Raw genomic sequence first — 26,418 nt, 5'->3', positions numbered from 1 at the left:
ATGTTATAGCATTACTATTATGGTTATTGTTAAAACTTAAAAGCCCTCCACACTGCTGCCTCCACCCCATCCCATGAAGTGATGAATGTGTAGGATGTGGCTTTGCAGCATAAACTGAGAAGTAGATTTCGGCTGCTTTGCTTCCATGGAGCAGTCTGGACCAGGTGGGCTCTGTAGCAGCAGATGCAGAGGCCTGTGCCTGTAGTCCCTCCAGGGTGCACAGTCTCACTAGGCTTCAAACTGCAAAACTGCCCTTAGCATCCCCACGCTCTTTCCCAATATCAGACCTGCACGGTTGTGTTCATCTACAAATTGAGATTGATGTTCCTAAGGTAACGGCAGCAGTGCTTGTATCTTACTCCAACTCTGTTGCATGTGAGTGTAAAATCAAGCATGTAGGCGTGACACGTCCTAATTTCCAGGTCCTGGCCCTCCTTCCCCTTCTGTCTTTACCTGGTTTCCTCCCCCAGTGCTGATCTGTGTGTGAAGGCAGGCCGGAGCTCTGTTATCCAGCTTTTCTTCTCTTTACCTTACCTGAAAGGCGGTTTACTTGATTTTTAAATGCTACAGTGGAGCTGCCTGCCTGAAGGCTTTTGCCAAGGCCCCCCTAATTGAAATTTTCATTGTAGGGGTCGTCCCATTGTTTCCAGTGGATATGACAGCTCCTTCATTAGGGTCTAAGCTTTTCAAGCAGCAGCTGAGTTTGCACACCTTGGCTTTCCGCTCAGAGCTGGGTCCCTGAGTCACAATGGAGGCCCACAGTGTCGAACTGCCCCCAGTGGAATTAAAGGAGGACAAGGGCTCCCAGCCCAAGTTTGCTGATCCAGGGATCAGGGTGGCCTCCAGAGCTCACCAGGGCCGGCTGGCCGGAGAAGCTGTGTGGTGCTTTGATTTCTCCCAATTCGATTCTTTATTTCTAAACTCCTCCAGGAGTCTTTTCTCCTTTCATTTTTAAAATAAATTGTCATACTCTTAAACTGCCCTTGCTATTTCTTGTCCTATTTAACCCACTTTGCTTACTCACAAAGAAACTCAATCCCTCATGACTCTTTTCCACCTTCTTAGTCCTATCTGTCCTTCAAAATATATGTTTTTTTTTCTGCCCCCTTTTCTGTATTAGCCTCAGGAATAGAAAACGGCACAGCTTGCAGTAATTGTTGTACCAAGTGGAGGAGGACTAAGAGTCTGCAATGGATGGTAATTCACGGTGGTTGTTTTTAAACCAGGCGAAGGCCTTTTGCCTTTGTTTTCATTCGATTTGGAAGGATTTCAGAGTAAACCCTATCCTGCCATATGGGAATAACTGAGTGAGGTGCCTGCTCTCTAATAAGCACTTTTCCCAAACACTTAAAACTGTTTTTTTATATAAGAAAACATAAGCTGACACTAAGTTCTGTTTTGGGCAAGGTTTGGGGGAAGTTTAAAACTGTAATATATGTACTTTGATAAATTCTATAGACTAGAGCTATGGGTTACAATGTAGTTTGTTCTTTGATCATTAAACTCTTTAGTCCCAGTTTAACTCCAGGGAAGGCTGGATCTACTCACCAGCTCGTTCAGCTAAAAGGGTAGGTACCATCCCAAGGGGAGGCTGTTTTTTTAACACAATTCAGAAATCGTAAGTAGAAATTGAAAAGGAGAGCTCGACTTTGCAAGACTTGTTGCTGTGAAGAAACCCTCTCGGATATTCACCAGAGACGTTGTGGGTCTTAAAAATATCTTCTATTTCCTACCAGTCAGATGTGGCAGCTTGAGAATTTCTCATTACAAATAAAGACAAATATTTTACCAGCTCACAAAATGTTGCTTTCTTGTTTTGGTATGGTTTCTGTTTTCATTGATGGTTTTAACTAGGAAATTTAGTATACTGATGTGATGGTCATTCAGCAAATCTCAGGAGAAGAATTACTCCCGTATTGGACACTGTAGTGAATACGTCTTGAGCAGTGGCCATGCAAAAGGTACTTTAGTGAATGTTTCTGGTGATAAAGATATGAACTAAAGTTGATGTTTGGCTACAAGATATGGAAGAGTGCCATAGAAAACTTGCCAAAATGCTCCGAGGAATGAGAGATCTCATGGATTTGCAGAGTCAGTCCGAGAAGAAGGGAAGTGGGATAAGATTTTTGATGACTAGGCCAGACGCCAATATGTGAAATTGGGGAGGAGGGGTGAGAGGGTTCTTGATGGATGAAGCATTATTAACAAAGTCTCTGGAACAGTGTAATGTGGATTATAGGTGGGTTTTAGTTTTACGTAAACAAAAGGGTGCAGTCAGAAATAGAGCTAAATTCCATAGGTTCGAAATGCCAGATTAAACTTCGGTAGGTAGTGGAGAATATTTTATCCATTATTCCACTCTTTAAACAACTTCAGAGCTGTGTTTTAGATAAATCAATCCAACTTCAGCGAGTAAGCTTGATTGTGCAGGGAGAGAAATTGAAGTTTGGAGGAGCAGATGGGAGGTTATTACAGTGGTTTAGTAAGAGTTAGTAAGAGCTGCTGGGGCTAGGGAGAGTAGGTTGGAATGGAGGGTAGAGTTGAGTCATGTAGTTAACATTTCTGGGATTAGAACCTGGTTGGAAGACGAGAGGAATAAGAAAGAGTGGGGTTTAAAAAGGCTATGAAGAGTCAAGCCTGAGAACACCACCATTAAAAAAGTTAAGAAGTACCCTGGCTGGTGTGGCTCGGTGGATTGAGTGCTGGTCTGCGAACCAAAGGGTTGCTGGTTCGATTCCCAGGCAGGGCACATGCTTGAATTGTGGGCCAGGTCCCCAGTTGGGAGCCCACAAGACCACACATTGATGTTTCTGTCCCTCTTTCTCCCTCCTTTCCCCTCTCTCTAAAAATAAATTTTTTAAAAAAAAAGTGAAGCAGTGCTGGTAGAAAGTTAAGTTCAGCTTTACTACTGGTGCTTGAATGTATGCACATCTCTCACTGGAGAGCTGGAAATGTGAAATTGAAACTCAGGCTATGATTTGAAATATAGACTTGGGGGTCATTAGCATAAAGGAAATGGTAGAAGGTGTAGGAGTGGATATGAATGCCAAGAGAGTGTATAAAGAGAAGATGGCCAAGGACAGGACCCTCAGGGGATGATGGTCTACTTTTAGATGAGGAATGATGAGCCAAAATGGAAACAATGAGGTCAGGGAAGAGCCAGAAGACTTAGAATCATTAAAGACTGGGCAGGAGTTTCAGGAAAGGAGGGGACAGTAATATGTATGGAAATAGAGATGTAAGGAAGATGAGAATTGAGAAATTAAAGGTGGGAGTTTATGAGTTCATGGGTGACGTTCACAAGAGTGGTCTTAGAAATGGGAGCTGCTGGAATGTATTTTCCTTTTAAGTCTGGAGTTTGTTTGGGGCTGTTGGGTGTTTTGGATTTTCCCACTTCTTTAAAATAACACAGATAAGGAGGGTAGAGTGTGTGGTGGTGGTGATGGGACGGGGTAGAAGGTCTTGTGATCATGACCAGGGGACAATTGTATATAAAAAGTAGTGAAATTAGTTAAGTAAAATAGACCTTGAACTTGCATTTCATTAATAATAGAGACACTAATTCAGCCAAAAGAAGTCCTCAGGATTTTATATTAGTCAGTAAATAAACCTTCTGCCCAAACTATGTCAATTAAAAAACTATTCTTCTGTCCCATTTCATTATATGGAATGACAACATCAATATATAAACAATTGTTGAATTTATGAGCCTTCCCCAAAACATATTTAGAATATCATCTTTCTTCTTTCCTTCCAGAAAAAAAGACTGAGCTATGATAGCGACTGGTGGAGTGATAACTGGCCTGGCTGCCTTGAAAAGGCAAGACTCGGCCAGATCACAGCATCACGTCAACCTCAGCCCATCGCCTGCTGCCCAAGAGAAGAAACCAGTCAGGCGTCGACCTCAGGCTGATGTTGTGGTTGTTCGAGGCAAAATCCGGCTTTATTCCCCCTCTGGTTTCTTCCTCATTTTAGGAGTGCTTATTTCCATTATAGGAATTGCGATGGCAGTTCTTGGATATTGGCCCCAAAAAGAACATTTTATTGACACTGAGACCACGTTGTCAACAAACGAAACTCAGGTCATTCGGAACCAAAGTGGTGTGGTGGTTCGCTTCTTTGAGCAGCATTTACATTCTGATAAGATGAAAATGCTTGGTCCTTTCACAATGGGGATTGGCATTTTCATTTTCATTTGTGCTAATGCCATTCTTCATGAGAACCGTGACAAAGAAACCAAAATCATACACATGAGAGACATCTATTCCACAGTCATTGACATCCACACACTAAGAATCAAGGAGCAGAAGCATATGAATGGCATGTACTCTGGTGTGATAGGAGAAACAGATGTTAAACAGAATGGGAGCTCCTGTGCATCGAGACTGGCAGCAAACACCATTGCCTCTTTCTCAGGTCTTAGGAGCAGTTTTCGGATGGACAGCTCTGTTGAAGAGGATGAGCTTGTGCCAAATGAAAATAAGAGTCTGGGGCATCTTATGCCGCCTTTGCTGTCTGACAGCTCTGTCTCTGTCTTTGGCATCTACCCACCTCCTTCCAAGACAACTGAGGATAAGACCAGCTGCTCTAAGAAATGTGAAACCAAGTCAATTGTATCATCATCCATCAGTGCTTTCACATTGCCTGTGATCAAACTTAATAACTGTGTTATTGATGAGCCCAGTATAGATAACATCACGGAGGATGCTGAGAACCTCAAAAGTAGGTCAAGGAATTCGTCCATGGATTCCCTTGTGGTCCCTTTGCCCAACACCAGTGAGTGCTTCCAGCCCATCAGCATGGCACTGCCGAGGAATAATTCCATCGGAGAGTCATTGTCTAGTCAATACAAGTCCACTGTGGCCCTTGGACCTGGGGCTGGACAGCTGTTGTCTCCCGGGGCTGCTAGAAGACAGTTTGGGTCCAACACATCCTTGCAAGTACTGTCATCACATTCAAAATCCCTAGACTTAGACCGAGGTCGCTCCACCCTAACTGTTCACGCAGAACAACGGAAACATCCAAGTTGGCCTCGGTTGGATCGAAGCAACAGCAAAGGATACGTGAAACTCGAGAACAAAGAGGACCCAATGGAGAGGTTGCTTGTGCCCCAAGCTGCAATCAGGAAAGACTTTACCAATAAGGAGAAGCTTCTTATGATTTCAAGATCTCACAATAATTTGAGTTTTGAACATGATGAGTTTTTGAGTAACAACCTAAAGAGGGGAACTTCTGAAACAAGATTTTAATGTTTTGAAATATATCATTTTACAACACTATATATTTTAAAACTATTTTCAGCAGTGTGTCCTTGTTAAAGCATTGTTTATAAACATTTTTAATCAAATGGTTTGTAGTATATTAGACCTGGCTGCTTAATTCTGTAATGGAGATAGTTGTATGCTTGGGTTACAAGATGCGGTACTCTATATTATCACATATGATTTTATTTTTTCCATTCATTTGAAAGCATGATCTCTTTTATTAATATGAATACAAAATACTTCCACTCGAATTAAAGCTCATTTCCTTTACTTTTAATTTTCTCATTGATAATCATATTCATAGAATGAAGTGTCCACTTTTGAAAAGGTATACCAGGAACCAAAGTGTGGACTAGGAGTACCAAATTCAGGCCCAAGCCATCATATTTTTTTATGAATGAGTAGGAGTGCAAATCTTAGGTGTGCTTTTCTGAATAATTTTTTTTGTATAGAATTGGTTAGATTATTTAAAAGAAAAAAGATCTAGCTTCTGTGTGGGGCTAAATAATATGAATTGGTTGAATTGTCTGTGAGCTACTTGATATGAATTGGTTAAGTTGGTAGCTAGATATTTTTTAACATCAGTACTATGTAGTAATATTTTATCAAGGAGCCATATATTCAAGAGTTATGGCTGAGAATGCAAGATATTCCTTGGGGTAAGAAATCAAATTCTATCAGCTATTACTCTAAATATCCAGAATCAAAATTTCTTTGCAACTCACTTAAAAAATGAATGGACTAATTAAGTTTTTGAAATGCTACTTTAAAATAGTAATAATATACATGAAGAAAGTGTTGACTAATGAATTAAAATACATTGTATGCTAGTTAATGCTAGTCTCAGTTCCTTTTGCTAGTCATCTCTATCGTCATCCAATATCCACTCATTCTCACATTCATATTTCCCCCCACTATTTTTTAGATCCTGTGTTTTGGGAAATAATCCGCTAACCTTGACATTTCTTTTTATCTTCACATATCACTAGCTTGGCAATTTGAGAAAATTCAGTCCCTGATAAATTGCCTTGAAATTGACCTTGTGCTGGAAAGCCTGGTGATGACTCCAGTGACTTTCTTATGATATAATACATTTTAGGGATTGTGGTTCTCAGTTATTGAAGATAGTAAATATTAAAGTGGGTGTTTCCATCAAAAATTTTCCATGTTTGCCATTAAAGTAACATAATTTTAAGAATCGTTTAATGGAATACTTAGGGAACTTTACAGGTTTTTCTCAACACCTAAACATTTCTGAACATCAGTATTGCATTTGCTGTGGAAGAAGAGAAGGAAGATATATTTCTGATTGTAGGTTGCCACAGTTCCACCTTGTGTTGGCATCATGAAATTGAGGCACAGTGTTACTTATTAGACCATCAAGCCTGTGTATGGTAATAGAGTGGGCTCAATATTTTACCATAAAACATTTAATAAATTTCTTAATAAAAATTTGTGTTCTCCATACATTTGCTGTAATTTTTAAGTAAAATGTAAATTTCTGTTTAAAGTATTGTTTTTAAAATTTTCAGACATGTTCTCCAGAAGGTTGTTAATACTCTAGTGCATGTATTGGGTGCTGTGACTTTTTTATTTTGCTTCTGTCAGATTAGAGAGGCAGGTTCCTTCACCTATTTAATTAAGCTATTTTCATATTCTGTTCTCTTGATGTGACGGTTAATTTTATGTGTCATCTTCACTGGGCTAAGGGACGCCTACATCTCCAGGGGATTTACAGGAGAGATTAGCATTGAATCCGTGTGCTCACCAATTCCGGTGAATATCATCAAATCTATTGAGAGACTGAATGGAACAAAAAGGCAGAGGAAAAGGCAAATTTGTGCCTGAGCGGGGACATCCATCTTGCCCTTGGACCTGAGTGTACACACTTGACTCCTCTTGTTCTCAGGCCTTCAGGTTTGAACCTGAAGGAACTACATTGCCTTCTTTCCTGGGCCTCGATCTTGCAGAAGGCAGATTGTGGGACTTCTTGGCCTCCACCGTCACGTGAGCCAGTCCTTTTTTATGGTAATCTCCCTGTATATATCTATCTCCTATTGGATCAATTTCTCTGGAGAACCCAGACTAATACACTTAGGAGCATTTTCACTTAAAATTTCATTGACTCTCAGAAAAATAACCAGATATATAATAGTATCTAGCAAAAGTCAGTGATACAGATTTAAAAACAATGGCTCTCAACACCCCTGAGGTGACAAATGACTAAAGTCATGCAATTTGCTCAGTTTATGCCTGAAAGAGCTCTAACAATGTGAAGAGGATTAAACAGCATGGGTCTTAGAGGATGCAGATAAAAGAATTGGGGCTGACAGCAATGGTTCTTGTTCAGCCCCTCTCCCTCAGAAAACCTGTTTTATATTTACCAAACAAATCAACTTTATTAAGTGATAACTAACTTTCCTCATTTTAAATTAATCAAAGATACATTCTGTAATTAAACCTTCAGATGAACACGAGCTAATTGATGCCACTGTATTGGGATTTTAATTAGACTATTTCTGCATTTCCCTTAGGCTTTTTAAATATTGACAATTATTCAGAAACTCCATTTCTTCTTGTGGGAAACCTCAGGAATCTGGGTCAGGGGCCAGCTGCTGCCAGGGTAAAGAGATTCTAAGGCTTGTGGCCTGTCTTGGGGTCTGTCGGTTTGCCAAGGCTGCCATAACAAAATACCACAGACTGAGTGGCTTAAGCAATAGAAATTCATTTTTTCACAGGTTTGGGGGTTAGATGTCCAAGATCAAGGTGTTTGGTTTCTCCTGAGGCCTCTCTCTTTGGCTTGCAGATGGCTATCTTCTGTCCGTATCCTCATGTGGCCTTCCCTTTGTGCATGAATATCTCTGGCATTTCTTTCCTTATAAGGACACCAGCCATGTGGGATTAGGGCCCCATTTTTTAGGCTTCTTTTCACCTTAATCACTATTGTCAAATGCTGCACTCATCTCCAAATATAGTTACATTCTGAAGTACAGGAGGTTAGGACTTCAACAGAGGTATTTGGGAGTTTACAATTCAGTTCCTAACATGAGGTGTGCTCTTGAGAAGTGGGAGAGTCGAATGAGTGCTCTTAGTGCGCAGGTGCCCTAAGTGAGGTCACAATATGCCCCCAGTGACTTCACCCCTTCCCTCCATGCAGCCTTGAGTAAATCCCTTAACCTCCTAGTATTAATTGATTCAATTTCAATTGATTTCTCAATTTCAAGCCCTTAGATTCCTCCACTGTGAAATGAGATGAGTAAGAACAGAGACTGTAAAGTCCCACCTCCAAAGGTGCAGGGTTCCCAGTGCCCTGAATGAAGATCTCTCTTGCCTGTCTCCATCTCTGTGGCAGTTTGCTTATCAGGTCAGGGCCAGGAGCAGCGGTAGAGAACACTGCTTCGATTTATGGATGTTGGAGCCAGAGGACCAGGATTTGCACCTGGCTCTTCCACTTTCTGGTCATGTGGCCTTGGGCACTGACCCAACAGAGGTGCCGAGAACCACTGAGACAAGATCACTGGGTGGTCTTGTACATTAAATGAGTTGATGCTCGTAGAGGGTCTAGGAGGGTGTCTGAGTTGGCATAGAGTGAGCATTCATCATGTATGTGTGCTATTACCATCTGAAAGTGATACTTAAGGGCTTTCAAACCTTTACATTGTCCTCATTCCAACCCCACGTATATCCCCTATGGTAGGGTGAAAAAAGGCCCCTAAAAATGTCCATGCCCACAATCCCCAGAACTGTGAATGCTACCTCATATGGCAAGATGGAATTACAACTCTAAATTAAAGATATTGAGATGGGGAAAATTTTCCTGGATTATTTAGGTAGAACCAATGAAATCATAGAGTCCTTATAATTAGGGAGCAAAGGAAGATTTGACTACAGAGAAGATGACATGACTAAAGCAGAGAGAATGGATGATTCTAACTAAGATGCTGGCTGTGAAAACAGAGGAAGGAGCCAAGAAATGCAAGGGACAAAGGTCTAGTGACGAGGAAGTGCATTTTGCCCTCAGAGCCTCTACTGGAACCAGACCTGCCAACACCTTGACCTTAGCCCAGTGAAACTGATTTTGAACTTCTGGCCTCCAGAGTTATAAGTGAATAAATAAGTGAATAAATACTTTAAACCCACTAAATTTGTGTAATTTTTGAACAGCAGCCATAAGGAACCAATACATTCCTCCAAACCAAACGAGCTTTTACAGAGCAGTGAGCCAGCTGTCTGCTGACTGGTAAGCAAGGTGAATGGTAACTACACCAGATGAAGGCAAGTGGCCCAATCCAGGATGTGTGGTTCACTTTAGATTAACTTTAGCATTAGTAATCTTAATGTAAGCATAGTAATTTAGAGCTTCTTTGAAGCGGTAAATACTGATTTTGATAGATAATAAAAATATAAAGACCACAGTTGGTTTTTAGACCATCAGATGTTAAGGCTTTCAGGCTCAAAAGAATGTTTCTGTTATATAATTCTAGAAAACCTAGTAGTAATGTAAGTAAAAAAAACATTTTTAGCATGACTTTGTATCAAAATGGATGTTATGCTAACATTTAATACTTGCTAGATAAAGGTAAGTTTTTAGTTGTTTCCTCAGTTCAAATTTAACCTATTTTAATCCTTACTGAAACATACCATGAATGATTAAAAGAAGCAAAATCTTGGATTGGCCAAAAAAGTCATTTGTTTCTTCAGTAAGATGGCTTACTGAAGATGGTTTAAAAATGTTCAAAATCTGATGAATAAATATGGCTTTATTAGGACTGGTAAAGAGAAAAATATCTAAGTTTCAGGCAGAAAATATAGGTTGAAATTTTCATCACATCTTAGGAGTGTGTGGGAGGGGTACCTGGGGATGATCTGTACCAGGCACTGACATTTGAGATGGCACAGCATATGGAATGGGAATCTTCATATTTATTTTATGCATCGGTGCCTGTGTTTTGATGTATATCAGGTAGGTATGTAACTGCCATGAAAATTGTGCCATTATTATGTCCTTCTGAGCCATTATATTCTCTTTGAACATGATCTATGAAACTAAAATGAGTCATTTACATCCATATTTGATAAACCACATGTACTGGAAGGAAGGCAGGAAGAGGAGGAGGAGGGAAGGAGGAAGTGTGGGTTAGGGGGATATGGGGGAGAGTGGCGTGTTTTCTCTGATTATTGAAAACTCACGCACGACAAAGGCATTCTTTTTGTGCATTATTTTGGGATAAAACTAAGCTTATAATTTTTAATCCCTGAAGCAGTGGAAAAATATTCTTAGTTGATTTTAAAATACATTAACAGTGTTTATTATTCAGTTTATTTGAGTCAGTCACCCTAAGGGTTAGTGAATTAATTAGGAATTTAAGGTTGTCAACCAATGAGTCATCAACAACTCAAAAGCTTTTCAGAGTTTATTTTTAAAAAATGAAGTCACTTTTTTGCACTCATTTCCTGTGTTCATTAGATATATATTTTTCCCTAAAGCATCTCAAACTTCCAAATGTGTTAACTTCTGTTATCATTTACAATATTCATAACCTGAGAAACATTAAGTTGAGAAATGTCTTTCAAAGTCTCTTGCATTTTATGAGTTCATTATTATATTTTATTACTGTTTCAGAACTTTAAAAGGATCAAATAAAATATATATGAGTAAAAAATATGAACATTTAGAACTTAGGTCATATTCAATATGGGCTACAATTATTTATCCCTTAAACATGCTCATTATCATATAACAGATAGGAACATTTTTTAATGAATACTCTAAAACATATTCTCTCTGACATGTGAACACTACCTTGTGTTTAATACTGGCTAGCGAGATGTTTGGCACCTTACAAAGTAAATTTAATATAAGCCATTCTTTTTTTACCCTGGAATTCTGGCAATGACAGACACTAAGAAATTCTGATACAAAATTATTTGATGTTTATAAAATTACACCATAGGAGTCTAGTCTTAGGCATATAGCCTGCTCTCAAATATTTAGTATTTAATCTGTGTATCATTCAGACTCTTCTCTTTCAACTTCTCTTCTTCATTTATATATCTCATTATTTACTTTTGTTCACATGACTTTATGGTTATGTTCTCTGCTTGATGAGTTAAAGGCAAAGTAAAATTCAGTATTGACCATTCTGCAATGTAATGGTAATACTGCCGTGAGCTCATAATGGAAGGAGAGTCTCTATGATGTGGAGTATTTCTAACTATATACTTTATATGAGTTATCTTTATTCTCTCATTCTTGTTGTCGTAGTCAATCAAGAGTTAACTCTTGGTCAGAACAAAGGTTATTGCCAATTCAGGTAAGTCAATGAATTGTTTATATATTGGAAAGTTCGGGAAACTCTGGAATTGATTTTAATATATTCTTTGTATACTCCCTTGTCAATACTTCTTTTTCTAAACTTCAGACTCTATTCATCAACATGCCTCAGAGTATCACCTTGCTGGTACACATTGGCCTCCCAATGCATATTTATACAATTAATTTACTTTCTAGTTCATGGTGGAAAAGATAGTCTATATTTTATTGCCCTACATTTATGGGTCAGTTTGCAAAGTACTCTGTGATAACAAAGGAAGAACATGTGCAGCTGGTTATAAAAATTTAGGTTTTATTGGACTGTAAGGCATATACTGGCTCATCAACCAATTGCAGGAAGGGAAAGGAAGAATTAAGCCAGTGGTACTTTTGGTTATTTGATCTTAGAATGAACAAGAAAAATAATTTCAAAAGATGTGTATATCCTTTAAAAACTTAAAAAAACAAAAAAGCTATTTCTGAAATGCAGAAGAAATTTGGTAATTATAGCCTTTCTGAAAATTAACTTTATACTTTTTCCCCATATGTTTGCCTTTTAACATTAAGGCCCAAGTCCTATTTGAAATAAAGCTGATATTCCTTTTTGTCAGTGAAACAATTATCCATAAGTCAAAATAATTACTTTCAGTTACTGCATCTTGGGAATCTCAGGTTATAGTCCCTTTACGAAGATGTTGTGATTGGTATAGCACATCTTGTTCATTCTCTAGTCTCCCAGGAAGCCCGACATTACCTGAGCATGCAAATTACTTTCATTTCCTAGATGTAAACCCAAAATAGGAACTTGCTCTTAATTAACTTTTATATATATGAGCTAACAGCAGATACCAAAAGAATGAGAAAATAGATATTCAAGATGCAAATATTCATTCTTCCAAGTTAAGAAAATTAATCCTGACATTATTAATTTTATTAAATGGGTGAAGCAATAGATTGTTTAAAAAGACTATAAAACACCTTACAGATTCATACAACTTCTGTTCATGGCACTAGGAACCAACTACAAGAACTGCACTCCTTGACACCTTAAAGGAATGAATGTATCAGGGAAGAGAATATTTCTCCTAGGGTGAAATATTTTAAGGTAGACTTTGGAGGATCTGTGTACATCAGAGAAATATTTTAAGGACACTCTTGTTGAGGGAAATTGCAGCCAAGGTTAAGATAGAATCAAGGGAAAAGTAAAGCCCGCTGGCTATGTGGCTGTCTGGAGTATCAAGTGATACTGAATTGATGAAGAACCAAAGACACACTGGAAAGAAACTTGGGGCTTCAGAATAGCAGTAACTTTAAAAGCCAGGCCAAGGAGCTGGGTCTCAGGTTGCTGGTGAGACTTCCTGAGCATAATGGAAATACATCGGGAGAGGTTTTCTAGGAATATAAACCTGGGGGTGGTTTGCAGAGTGGATTGGGGAATATTGGAGGCCAGGAGAAAAAGAATACTTGGACCTGGATCAAACCAGCAACAAGGAAAAGGGGGAAATGTCTGATTCCCAGTCATCATCTGACCTAATTCATCAGCTGTCTGCTTGTCTCTCTCTTATCCTTGGTTTCCAGAACATGGGTATTTTCCCTGCTTTGCTAGTCTTGTCCGCTCAGTCTCCATTGCTGACTTCACGTTGGAGAGCTCTGGGGCTCGGTCCTTGCTTTTCCTTTCTCCCATGTCTACCCTCACTTGGTGATGTAACAGCTTTTATTTTATTTTACATTTTATTTATAAAGTGCTCCTGCAACTTGACAAGAAGAAGATAAGTGATCTAACAAAACTTTGCAAATTTCATATGAACACTTCATAAAAGAAGATACAAAATGGCTAATAATCACCTTAAAAAATGTTCACCATCAATAGTCACCAAGGAACTGCATATCAAAACCACAGTGGGATAGCAGTCACACCCCTTAGAATAGCAATAATAAAAAAGACAGAAGATTTAAAAAGTGTTTATGAGGATATGGAGTAATTGAAATTCTCATACACTAATATAAAAACATATCTATATCTATCTATCTATCTATCTATCTATCTATCTAATCTAATCTAATCAAACATCCCTCTTGTGGCCTATTTGAAGCTGCTTCTGTTTAAAAAAGAAGTTAAGTTATTTGATATACATCCATTGTCAATGTGACCTAAAAGAAATAAGAACATAGAATAGGAGCAGGAAGATAAAAAGTTTTTGTATTTTTCCATGACAAGTCAGAAACAGCAACTTTATTAGGTGGTCTCTCATTATTCATTGCAATCTTCGATTAAACATTTTTTTTTCTTGCACCCACCACCACCTGCTTTTGGCAACCACCCATCTGTTCTGTCTCTTTGAGATTGTTTTTTGTTTTGCTTTGTATTGTTTCTAGACTCCACGTGTAAGAGGGATCATGTAATATTTGTCTTTGTCTGACTTATTTCACTTAGCACAATGCCTGAGTTCCATGTTGTCACAAATGGCATGATTTCATTCTTTTTTATTGCTAAATATTCCATTCTATATGGCTTTTAAAACTATCTAATGCCCATGACTCCCAAACTTTTCCCTTTATTTTAGCCTCTTGTCTTTCCCACTTGGAAGTCTAATAGACAAGTGAACTTTAACATATAAGAAACTGAACTCTGATCATCCCTTAAACCTAATGAGTTTGTGGTGTACCTTTCTCCATCAATGGAAATTCCAATATTCTATCTGCTCAGCCCAAAACCTTACCATCGTCATTGACTCTAAACTTTTCTCACATCCCATATCCAATCTTTCAGCAAATGCGTTGGCTCTCTCTGACTTCAAAATATATGCGCAAGCCTCACATTTCTTACCACTTCCACTGATCCAGTCCATCACCTCTCACCTGGAATTCTTTTTTTTTTTTTTTTAAGATTTTATTTATTTTATCTTTAGAGGGGAAGGGAAGGAGAGAGGGAGAGAAACATCAATGTATGGTTGCCTTTCATGTGTCCCCTGCTGGGAACTGGCCTGCAGGGAACCGGCCTGCAACCCCGGTATGTGCCCTGACTGGGAATCGAACCTCGATTGTCTGGTTTGCAGGCCCGCGCTCAATCCACTGAGCTACACCAGCCAGGTCACCTGGAATTCTGAAACACCCACCTAACTCATCTTCTTCTGTCCTTGCTTTTGTGTAGTCTATTCTCAACGTGGCAACCAGGTTGATCATGTAACTTATCTCCTCAAGCCTTGCAATAGCTTCCCACTCCAGGCAAGGCCCCACGTAATCTGTCCCTTGTTACCACTCTAATCTCATCTACTACTCTCCCTGTTAACTCAGCTCTAGCCACTCATTTTTCCTGCTGTTCATTGAACAGGACAGTCTCCTGCCTTAAGGCTATCTACAGTGTGTCCCTTTTTGCCTCCAACATTATTTCTCCCGATAGCTATCCCTGCCATAGATCAACTGGCATGCCTTCTTCATTTCAGAGGCTGAGTTAGTATTTCTGGTTTACTCTTTTCTCGTAGTCTTTCCCTCTCCCAGTTTCCCAAGGCAGAGCTTGAACCTTGAATGTGGGTTCTGCCTCATTTGGACAATGATGCTACTTCTTACCAAAAGTATGTCTTTCAAAATAGACATGAAATATTCCCCATGATCCCACCCTAGGATACCCAGGATCTTTCAGTTTTAGAGAGCCAGGTGTACTCATCATTGAGTTAGGTGTTGCAAAAACAAAGCCAAGTGAGACATTGCTTGTCCTTTAAGCAGCACACAAAACTCAAAATAACAAAACGCCCCTTTCCTGCAGGGCCATACTCACTGTGCTATGACCTTTACCTCACGCCTCACTCTGGACACTAACCATTTATTCTAACTGGTCACTCCCCTGCCTCTCTGCCCTTTTCTAGCTCTGTAAAAGCACAGAACCCCCTGCTGACACTATGAGGGATGAGGAGGTGGAAACAATGGATTCAGAATGAAGAGGCTGGATGAGGCCAGGAAGACCAAAGGCAAACAGTTTTGAAAAGTCTGTTTCTGAGCTGATCCAGAAACTCAAAAATTATTGTTGTGTCACCTGTAATTGAATGGATTTGAATACATTCTCTTTCTTGCTTTTTCAGTGACAGGTCTTCTCCGAACTAAAATCGTTATTAAAAAAGAAAAAAGGAAACATCTTCCCAAACTTGAAAAACAGAGTGGCATATGTTTTTAACTGCTCTTGAAAAAAGACCCAAGTAAGTAGTACTTGACCCAGACTGGGGAAACCCTAAAGAAATTTTGAATATATGTCTGTTTATAGTTAAGCCTTCATTACTCACCTTTTCCTATCTCTACACATGTCTCTTTGGGAGCAACTTTTTCATCCCCTGAGCTCCCAAGAGGAAAAAATATAAAATGAACATTTGTGGCTATTAATTGATTGATTACACTTTAATTTAAAGCCTTTTATCTTTAACTGTGAAGTGGATATCTTTGTACTCTTTATAAGCAGGTGGGGCATGGGAAATTTATTCTTCTCTAGTCGCTACTCTTCTGAAAACTCCTTTCTCAAGAAGGGAAAACTAGGTCTGGCTTAGTTGCCAGAGAACTATTTTAGGAAATTCGAGAAATGAAGGAGTCTAAGTCCCGTATCTCCTGCTTTTTTTAGGACTTAGAACCTCTACCCTGGATCCTTTGCATTCCCTCCATATGAGCCCTTTCCCTCAACTCCTCCTGATCTCTTCTCTGCCTGAATTTGGATTTCATTCTGTCTTCTCATCCCCTAGCCTTATTTCCCATTCAACTTTCTAACACTCTGTTTAAAGTCTTCTGAGCATATACGCTTTATGGTTTTCATCACCGGTACAAAGTGACCTAAGCCATATGGGCACAAATAACTGTTAAGTATTTTTTATTGTTTATAATACTTACCAATACACACCAGTGTCTTAATTATTGGTGAATATTAAGTTAGTTTCTTATCTTGCTGCCCGATTATAATGAAGGCAAGTCTTCTACCTTATTCTGGGACAATAAAGACACTAATGCACAAGTAGGAGAAAATCTGTTTGTTCTATAAGCTTAATAAAGTCATAATTCTCCAAAAATTCATAGGTACCTATTACACTGTAGGGGAGGAAATAGTTTTCCTTGAACTTCTCTCAGCCCCTATATGGCTATAAAAATGAAACTGACAAAAGCAGATTAACAGGAGAAAAGCATACACATTTTATTAAATTTTTTGTGTACGTGATGTTTTCACATGAGAATGAAGACCTGAAGAAGTGGCCAGAGAAGGAAGGATTTATGCCTTAGAGAAAGAAACAACAAATTTGTGAAGAATTGGTGAGACGAAAGGGTTTGGGCCAGGAGTAGTAAGTGATGAGAAAGGAACAAGTTTTGTTTACACAGCCTTCTTAGCCCTAAATTTTCTCTGGTGACAAGGATGTCTGATTCCTCCTGGTACAGAGAGGGTAACTTTCACATGGTAAATTTATCTCCTGCTTTCAAGAAAGAAGGACAGTTGTGGGGGGGAAATCAGAGTGACATTCCTACTTCTGCCATTTTCTCAAACTTTCCAGTTTAAAATATTCAGTATACTAAGCAGCCATATTTTGGGGCAGCGTGTCCTGAACCCCATTAATACCTTGCATGACAGTTTCATTCAAGGGAGATGTGATAACAATCTAAAGTAGTGATACTCCAACATTTTGGGCTCAGGAATCCTTTGCAATTAAATTTTATTAAAGGCTCAGAAAAGGTTTTATTACATTTTATATCCATGGGTATTTACTTTATAGAAAAATAAACTTTTGTAGAAGAAACACACATCTCTAAACACACTAGCTACCAGAGCAATAATGGTTTTGTATAGCACATAGCCTCGGGACAGCTCCATCACACACTCCTGGGACAACAGGAGTGAGAAAAGCAAACACAGCCTTATTATTAGGAAAATAATTTTCATCTCATGAACCTCTTTCAAGTCTTGAGGGCCCCCAGAGGTCCCAGAAACATGCTTTCAGATTCACTGATCTAGAGTCAGGATTCAGTTATTCAAAAATTAGCAGATGCAGATAGAATTCTCTGACCCAATATCTGCATGTAGGACAATTTAGAAATAAAACCTCGGGCACCATCCCTAAGGATGAAAGACAAAGAATGAAATTAAAGGGATCCCAGGGCTTTTAAGTCAGTTCGTGTCAGTGTAGGGATAACACCGAAAGGTTTTTAGCCAATCTTCTTGTCGTGAACACCATGGATTTTACGGTGGAAGCCCATCTTTCACAGCCATTTTGCTTTTTAGAAAGCCACAGATTTTAGCAACACGAAGTCTTTTCTAATAACATCAAGCTAAGTAGCAAAGCTTCTGCTATTGCTGAGAGATTGAAAGAAGACCCTTGACTACCACCACCCGCCTCATTGTTCTAGAGAAGATCTCATATATACCATTTTACCTGTAAATGTTTCAACAGCCCTAATTTAATCAAAACACCACTATCACACCAAAAGTATTAGTTTTCAAATATGATTAAACATTTAGTATTAAAATTTCCCAATTGTCTGATAATTTTTTTCTGTTGGTTTATTTCTATCAAAATGCAAATAAAGCTCATACATTACAATTGGTTAACATGCCTCTTAAGTCTTTTAATATTTAGGTTCCTCTTCCACTGTTCCTTTCTTGAAATTGTTGTGCTGAAGAAACCAGACTATTTGTCCTTTATTATTTTCCACATTCCAGTTCAGCTCTTTGCATCTCTCTGGGGTTATTTCACAAGCTTCTCTTCCCCATATGTATTGTGTATGGTTTGTCTGATCAGTGAGGTTTTTTGGCAAGAGCATTTTGTAGATGCTATTGTGTCCTTTTCCTTGGATCTAAGGAGGTGCATGAAATCCATGGTCTCTTTTGTGGTGTTAAAATTGTTCAGTGGGCCATTGCAATAGACAGTATTGGAATGGAGAAGTAATCTTTACATAATTAAACCTCTGAGGCTTCTGGGATTTCCTGCTATGGAAGCCATGCTACTCCTCACTCTATATGCATCAACAGTGACATCACTTTTTCCAGAAGAAGAATTATGAATTGCAGGCACCAAAATAATCATCTTTAACAATATCAAGTTTTAATAGTATTTTCACAATGTAACACTCTTTACCTCCAAAACATAAGTATTTCTATTATTTTGTCTCCCTTTGATACTAAAATTTCTGACAGAGATAGGTGACTGGAACAGTCTGGTTGACAATGATTTTATTGTCTTTTAAAGCCAAGATGGCTTCATCTCCAGCCAACCGTGCCAAGTAACAAAGAAGTTTTTACTGCCTTAATGTTCTATTAAGAACTCTTTTGTTTAAGCAATAATAATTTCTTCCTGTCCAGTTTTAGACTTTTTTGATAACATCCATATTTGGTGGGTTAGCAATTCTCTCTCAAACAAGGCAGTCTCTGAAAAAGCCATGAACTTTGTGTCAAGGATTATAATAATGTAGAGTCACCAGATTCTCAAAGGATATGGATTCCTAGAAAAAGGAAAAAAATAATAAAAACGCTCACAAGTTTTCTTTTATGTGTTTCTCATCAAACCTTCCTTTCCTTTCTCTGAGTCATTCAACACCCTTTCCAATTGAGCGAATAAAAAGTTGTTTGGTAAATGAAAATTTAACTATTTACACTTTCTTCTTTAATGTAAGAGACTTCTTTACTCACAGAGAAAAAATAATTTGATAGTAATTCTTCAATGGTCTGTAAAAGAGGACTTTGCTTTATGTGTCATTATAAAAGTGTTAGCTGCTCTTTGTTTGATTGGGATTAATTTGGCCAGATGATGTGATTGCAACCTCCACTGTTAGCCCTGCTGCTGTTAATCATCGCCAAGGTGATCTCAGTTTCCGTGGCAACTGTAATATTTATGTTTGTACCACAGCACTGGCTGGTGGCTGATGGCGGCGTAATCCTGAAATGTTAAGCCTCATTTCTGATGTTAGAAAAGCAGCTCACCACTTCCAATCATTAATCTGTATTCAGACAACCAGATTACAAAGGTGTTCTTAGCCAACCTGTCCTTTGGCTCCAGGGTACGAGGCTTTAAGATCCAAAGGGATTTTGCTCCCCAAAAAAGCTCCTGGTTGCATCAAATATTTATTATAACTTCAAGCATACATAATGCATCACTATCATATTTATCTGGAAATAGACTGAGGAGGTCTAGGTATAACTCCCTCAAGGAAAAAGAAAATAGATATTAAGCATAACATTACATATTCTTCAGAACAGAGGTATCAATCAAGTTGAACTGAGATTGAATTACAGTTTCTGAATTTCATTAAAATTAATACAATTTTGGAGTGAACAGTAGATGAGGAAAAGTCTCTGATCTTTTCCGTATTTATCAGAGGTAATAAATACTGTACCAGATATCAAGGTTTTCCTAGAAAGAGTCCCAGGAACAATGGAAGAGAGTAGGCTGTCGTATACGAGGTGGATTCAAAGTTGGAAGAAAGTCTCTTTTGAAAGAAGGCAAAATGATAGGTTCTTGGTACCCTTGGGTTACCAGTGTTTGTATTCCTGTCACGTTCCTTGAGTTCTTTTCATCCTGTGTGTCTTTTAAAATATCCAGTCACCCCAATAGACTAACAAACTTGAAAGTATTAGCTCTCATAGGTTTTTTTAAGAAAATCGTGCCATGTAATCTTCTTCCATACTGCCTGTGCTCCCTTGCCAGGGATTGGAGTGGTGCTGTAGAATGGCACATTGTCCTCTTAGAAACCTGTTCTTGCCACCTCTGGAAAGGAGGCAGGACAAGGTGCGGAGGGTGCAGAGGGAAGGAAGTGTGAGGAGAGACTGAAGTCACTAGTGTTGTACTGGCCACTTAGTAGGCTCACACTGCTGTGGACAGTAGGAGTTTTAACTTGTCCTATAAGGAGGGCCAACCCAATTAGTGTAGTAGTGTTCATCGCTGGCGCCTGATGGTTGCAGAGGAGACGAGGTTTAGGGAAGATGAGCGCCCAGAAGGAGACATTTACACACTGTCTGCTCAGAGAATCCACTGCAAAAAGATGGAAGGTGAAACCTTATTTGTAGCCAAAGGGCACAGTTTAAAACAAAAAGTGTTCTCTTAGGTTGCCTACATCCCTGAACTTTTCCTACTATATTCCTTAAATTCAGAAACAGCAGGTATCTCCAGATATGAAAATGTGACCAAACAGAATGAATTCTATTTGAGTCCCTGTTATTTCCTCCAAAATGTGAACAATTAAGTTGTTCTACTTATTCTTTTTAATGCTTGCAATATAAATGGAGGTAGTGAGGAGGCAATGCAGAAAAACAAAACAAAACAAAACACTGCCAGACTGCCAGCATTGGACACGGTAACTAGGTCTGCTTCCCTGTCATGTTTTTAGACTCATATGGAAGAAAACCCCCAAAGAACCTCAGACTGATTTCAAGGTCCACTGTCATCATGATAAAAGGAATCACTTGAATTAGACATGAATGTAATTATCTCAGTTCTCTTGAAGAGAGCACTTTAGTTCTGAGGTAGCTATTCAGAAGGTGGACACTCCTCTGGGGAAGCCTTTAAAATAGACATGATTGATGTGATTCTTTAAAACTAAATGATTCTATGAAAGCAAGCTGTAGAGTCTGGGTTCCTGCTCTCTACTGGTGTATAAAATTTGGGTTTTCTGATGCCACTCCAGGAGTTTTGCCCTTGTGCGCATCTGTGTGTGTGTGTAAAATGAGCCCTTTTGGGTGGAAACAAAGGGAAATCTGCTTCCTTTACTTTTCTTCAACTTTGAGCATTTTCTTATTGTGCATTGGATATTTCTCTGCACAAAGACAAAACAGTAGCTGGAGTGGAGAATGTACCAAGTACAGGGCACAGTGGCCTTGGATTGAAAGCCTTGCTCTCTCCACGGCACTGCCTGCTGCATGGGGAAAACAGGTATCAAGTGCTTTACTCACAGCCGGTTCTCCCCGAAGGATAAATATAAGTGCAATAACTTGAGGCAAGTCCAAGAAAAGCCCCCGTTCACAGTGTTTCAGATTTGCAGGTTGCTTACAGGAAGACTTTGAGCAGAAAGAAGGAAAAGGAGGAGCAGGAGGTGGCCGCGTTCGCTGGGAGCTCTGGGCAGGCCTGCGGACAAGCGCTGGTCCTCTCGGGAGCACGTCCTACTGGAGGGGTGTGGTAGGTTTGGAAAACCAATTGTGGCTGAATTTTATGTTTAATTGGCATTTTCTATGGAACTGGAATTTGGGGGACCACAAGCAAATAAAATGTGCTAACAATTAGAAAAATACATGGTCATGGCCTCAGATCCTGCCTCAAGAGGCACTGTGTTTTCCAAACCAAATGAGAAGGGGGGAAAAAAGAAAGTAAAAGACGTCAAAGATGACTGAATCACAGAAGCACAGAGCAGACAAATACAAATAAATCCTGATGTTAATATACTTGATTGGGCATTAAGATTGTAGATCCATCAGAATAGCATGTCTGTCTGTCTGTCTCTCTGTCCTGCCCGTCCTCTCTCCCTCCCTTACTTCTGATTTAAATAAAGCAAGCTTGCTGTCCTCTGTTTCCTTCAGACACTTGGCTCTGAAGCCACCTTCCTTCCAACCCTGATCTTCCTTCTCCTCCCAGTGACTGAGAGACCCCTCAGAGTCTCTGCAAAGCTCAGGAGCTGCAGCCTCCCCTTCAGGGAGGCAGAGCTGGAAAAAATCACTGGGACTCATCCTCTTCCCATCTTTTTATTTTTAAGTGAATGAATTCAGATGAAAGAGAATGTCTTAGAGGAAAAAAGAAGGCGTGAGAGGGAGTACACATTGGAAGGGAAGAGTATAGAAAAGAAAATCAAATGACAGTTAACTATTTAAAGGGCTCTGGTCTACATTCAGGCCAGAAGGGAGAACTACTATTCCCAGTCCCTGGGGGAGCCAGGCCCTTGCTCTCCTGCTGGGCCTCTGGCAGATGGTCCAGCTACCCTATCCACAGCCCTCCTCGTCCTTACCCTTAGGACAGCCTGCCAAGATGACAGAAGGATATGATGCTGATACAACAGAAGTCTGAATTACAAACCAAATCAAAACAATTCTAATAGATTAGTTGTTGTTAATTAGATTAGGATAGATTCTAATAGATCTACAGAAGTCTGGGGACTTTTGTCGCCCTAGAGGGTTTTTTCAAGTTGAACTTTTTGGAATTTAGGCTGCTCACCATGTAATGGTAAGAGCATAGGTTATGCTGTAGAAGAGAGACCTGCATTCAGGTCATGATTTGGCCTCTCAACGTGGATTTTCCCATCTGCAATGGAGTGCCTTCCTTCTATGGCTATGGAGATTCATGAGGTACAGCTCGTTAAACATGGAGAAAGTGCCTTATAAATGTGATCTGTTGTTATGGGCAGAGTCAGGCCCTAAGAAAAAATTTTAGGCCAAGTCTTTGTTCTGTTTTCAGTTCTTCCACATCTTATGGGCAGCTTCAATCCTTCCATGCCCAGAGGAGTGTCTGTGCACTACATTCCCCGTGACTACCACAGCCAGGACTCTGACAGCATAAGCCCCTTCCAAAAATTAACCAGGCACGTAGAACCAGTGAAAGCATTGCGTTGCAAACTTCATACACACAAATGCTTCCATCCCAGTGATTCTGGAGTGGCCTCCGGGACTCTGTGTTTTAATGAGTTCACTAGGTGTTTCTGATATAACAATTATGTTTTGAGAAAAACTTCTATAGACTCATTCTTTATAACAGCAGTTCACAATTGGGGGTAAATTTATCTCCAGGGAACATTTGACAATGTCCAAAGGTGTTTTTAACAGTCACAACTTAGGAGGAGATACTACTGGTATGTAGTAGGGAGAGGTCAAAGACACTGGTAGACATGCTACAATGCACAGGACTGCACCGAACAACAAGAAATTATTTGATTCAAAATACTATGGTTTGAGCCCTGGCCAGGTAGTTCAGTTGGTTAGAGTCTCGTCCCTATACACCAAGGCTGCAGATTATATCTCCAGTCAAGGTGCATACAAGAATCAACCAATGAGTGCATAAATAAGCAAAATAACAAACTGATCTCTTTCTCTCTCTTCTCTCTCTCTCTCTCTCTCTCTCTCTCTCTGTCTCCACCCCATCATCCCTCCCTCTCCCTCTAAAATAAATAAATAAAAATTTTTATTTTTAAGTGACAATTATACTAAGTTTGATAAAAACCTGCCTTATAGCCACACTAACCTAGTCAGACCTTGCTCCAAAACTCAGAACCTCTGCCTTTAGTTTACAGTTTCCCACTTTCCGCAACCCCTATGAGCTCAGTCTCAGGAGTTTACTATGGAGCATTCTGACAACCTGGGTACAGAGATAAAGGAATGAAAATGCTGATTTACACCTGGCTCTCCGGGGGCATTTATACTCACAGGCTCGAAGGATGATGATTGGCTGCTATGTGGCAACTCCTGAGTCACTACTGCATTTGGCAGACACACCAATGCTGGAAAGATTTCTCTGTGGATTCCCATTCCACTTGCAGTTCTGAAACAGTGGAATTGGAATCAAAGTAGATGATAGAAAAGACGGTTAAATGAGAAAGCTGTGGAGGGTTTGCTGACCAATTATGACTATCTCACTTCAACTCAACAATCAACAAACAGTTCTGTGCCAGGCGAAGCGTAAGATACTGGGGAGGATTTGAAAGTGTCTAAGATGGTCCCTTCCTCAAGAAGCACAGCCTCGGCTCCCTCCACCTTCCTTCTCTCTGCTGCGTACTTCCTCTTCACCTGCTCAAAAGCCTTTCCTTATGATTTACTTCTACTTATTGGCTGCTTAGAACCTACAAATCTAAAAGGACCTGAAGAACCCAATCTAGAACAGGCAAAGAACAGTATCCTTCTTTATTGGGGTTTCTGCTAATTTATCATTTACAAACAGCTTTCAGTGGGGCTATTAAATACTGAATTTCTATACACAAGAACTATCTCAGTTAATGCCTGTCATTTGTAGAAAGCACCTATTTGCAGATCAGGTTACTCATCTTTCTGAGGTTACTGGATCTTTCAGTTCCAGTATAATAATTGTAGGACTAGAATTTGCCTGGGAGGGGAAATGCAGAAGGCACTGAAGTGCCAAATACTGGAATCCGAGCAAGAACCGCAACCCCCACTGGCCCACTCAGACCGCATCAATAAACCCAGAAACCGCCCAGGTGACCCCTGCAGCACTGAGAAGCTGGGGTACGGTCAGAGCACACAGAAAACTCCTGGTGTTCCTATTGAGGAAAAAAAAGTTACTCAATGAAATCACATCTAGCCTCCTTTCACCCACACCATGTACTCTCCTGTGCATTTCTTTTAAAAGAGAACCTCACATTTCTGGGCTCTAAATTCAGGATAGAGTCTGCCTTCCCAAGGCAAGGGAGGCTGTCTGAGGCTGGTGCCCAGAACGCTTCAACCGTGGGCAATGTTCCTTGTCTTACATAGAGTGTGGTGAGTATTTGATATAATTATAATGTACCAGCCTTCATATATGTGTTATTTATTTCCTTGGGAAATAGAAAACATATCAATGTAGTGAAAAACAAAATTTCCCAAGATTAATTCTTATGACCAGCTATATGTACATTTAGGGTGGTTGTTCCAACTTTCGTTGTTCTTGCTTCCAAACATTTATTCCTCTATTACTCCTATTCCCTCCTCCTGGCTCCTTTCTCTGTGTCTTTCTAGATCCTGTATTCCACCTGCCACTTCCTCCCACTGCCTCCCCTGCCCTTCTGGCTCTGTGTCCCGTTTCTGCAAAACCTCCTACTCTTCCTCCCACAGCTCTAGCATCTGTGAGGAGGGCAGGGCTGGCGTGAGCAGGCAGATTTTCCACATGGTTCCTAAATCCTCAGATGTGTTCATACTTGTTTAAAGGTGTTTATTACCTAACATTTTGCATCAAGCATTTGAGAGTATTTGCAAAGATGCATAGAATATAAAAGGATTTAAAATATGGAAAGAATCAGAACAAAGATCCCATCATATTCTCGGTTTGTGTCTGAATTAAATTATTCTATTATTAACTCAACTAAGCTGCATCTATGACCCCCATTGTTATAGGTGGGTTCCAGGTTAGGAATGGGCAAAAGAGAACCTTGGGCCAGACTGAGGAAGCAGAACTGAGCAGCAGCCTCCCTCCCTGAAGGTTCTGTGGCCAGAGATGCCGGCAGGTTCTAGTTTCAGCTTACTCCCCTCTGCTTCTCTTTCAGTAATTGTTCCTGACTTTTGAGCCAGTGTGACATCAACATGTCCCTAAGTCTATCTCTGGACACTTGCACGTGGACCCACAGCTGCTCCTGTAGACTTCTCTCCCGGCTCCACTTTTGCTTGCCTCTCCTATGGCCACATGGCCTCGGCTTCTCAAACGGAGGAAGGGTCAGCCACTCCGCTGATCCTCCAACACCCCTATGGGACTGTCAGATCACCTGTGCCTTCCTCCTCCCCACAGTTGTGAAAGGTCTAATTTCTGAAATAAGTCAATTGTCTCATAACACTTAGAGATTTGGCTTCCTACGTTGATTCAGTGAGAACAGTGGTCAGGACCAAAAGGACAATGCAAGTCAGATATTCCCTTTGAAGCACTGGCTGTGGTCATCGTGTGACTGCGGGGTAAGCTAGTCCACCAGGCTCGCTTACAGAGAAGGACGCTGAAGCCATTGAGGTCACAAGGCTACACCGGCAGACAGAGGACCGGGACTTGTCTCACGGATTTGTATAGTTTCAATTTTTTAACAACGACTATAGTCATATTTTAAACTACTGACTTTCAAATCAGTTCGCTTTTTAAAAAATGTGTCAAAGCAGTAATTAGTACTTTGACACTGCTTGGAGCATTATTTAAGAAAATAGGGAACTGTTATGATTGCTTAATA

General features: G+C 39.8%; 1 protein-coding gene across 1 annotated transcript in view; it reads left to right on the top strand.

The window, feature by feature from the left end:
- TMEM200A (transmembrane protein 200A) overlaps positions 1-6,056 on the top strand; it is a 70,280-nt gene extending 64,224 nt beyond the window's left edge. The window contains exon 2 of the mRNA XM_037147916.2: positions 3,758-6,056. Coding sequence (XP_037003811.2) covers positions 3,774-5,249 — 1,476 coding nt within the window. The 5' untranslated portion in view covers positions 3,758-3,773 and the 3' untranslated portion in view covers positions 5,250-6,056. The remainder of the gene's footprint in view (positions 1-3,757) is intronic.
- The last annotated feature ends 20,362 nt before the right edge of the window (positions 6,057-26,418 follow it).

Source organism: Artibeus jamaicensis, unplaced genomic scaffold (genome assembly GCF_021234435.1).
Source record: "Artibeus jamaicensis isolate MK-2021 breed Jamaican fruit bat unplaced genomic scaffold, CSHL_Jam_final contig_387, whole genome shotgun sequence".
NCBI lineage: Eukaryota > Metazoa > Chordata > Mammalia > Chiroptera > Phyllostomidae > Artibeus > Artibeus jamaicensis.
This window is presented reverse-complemented; position numbering and strand designations above follow the sequence as displayed.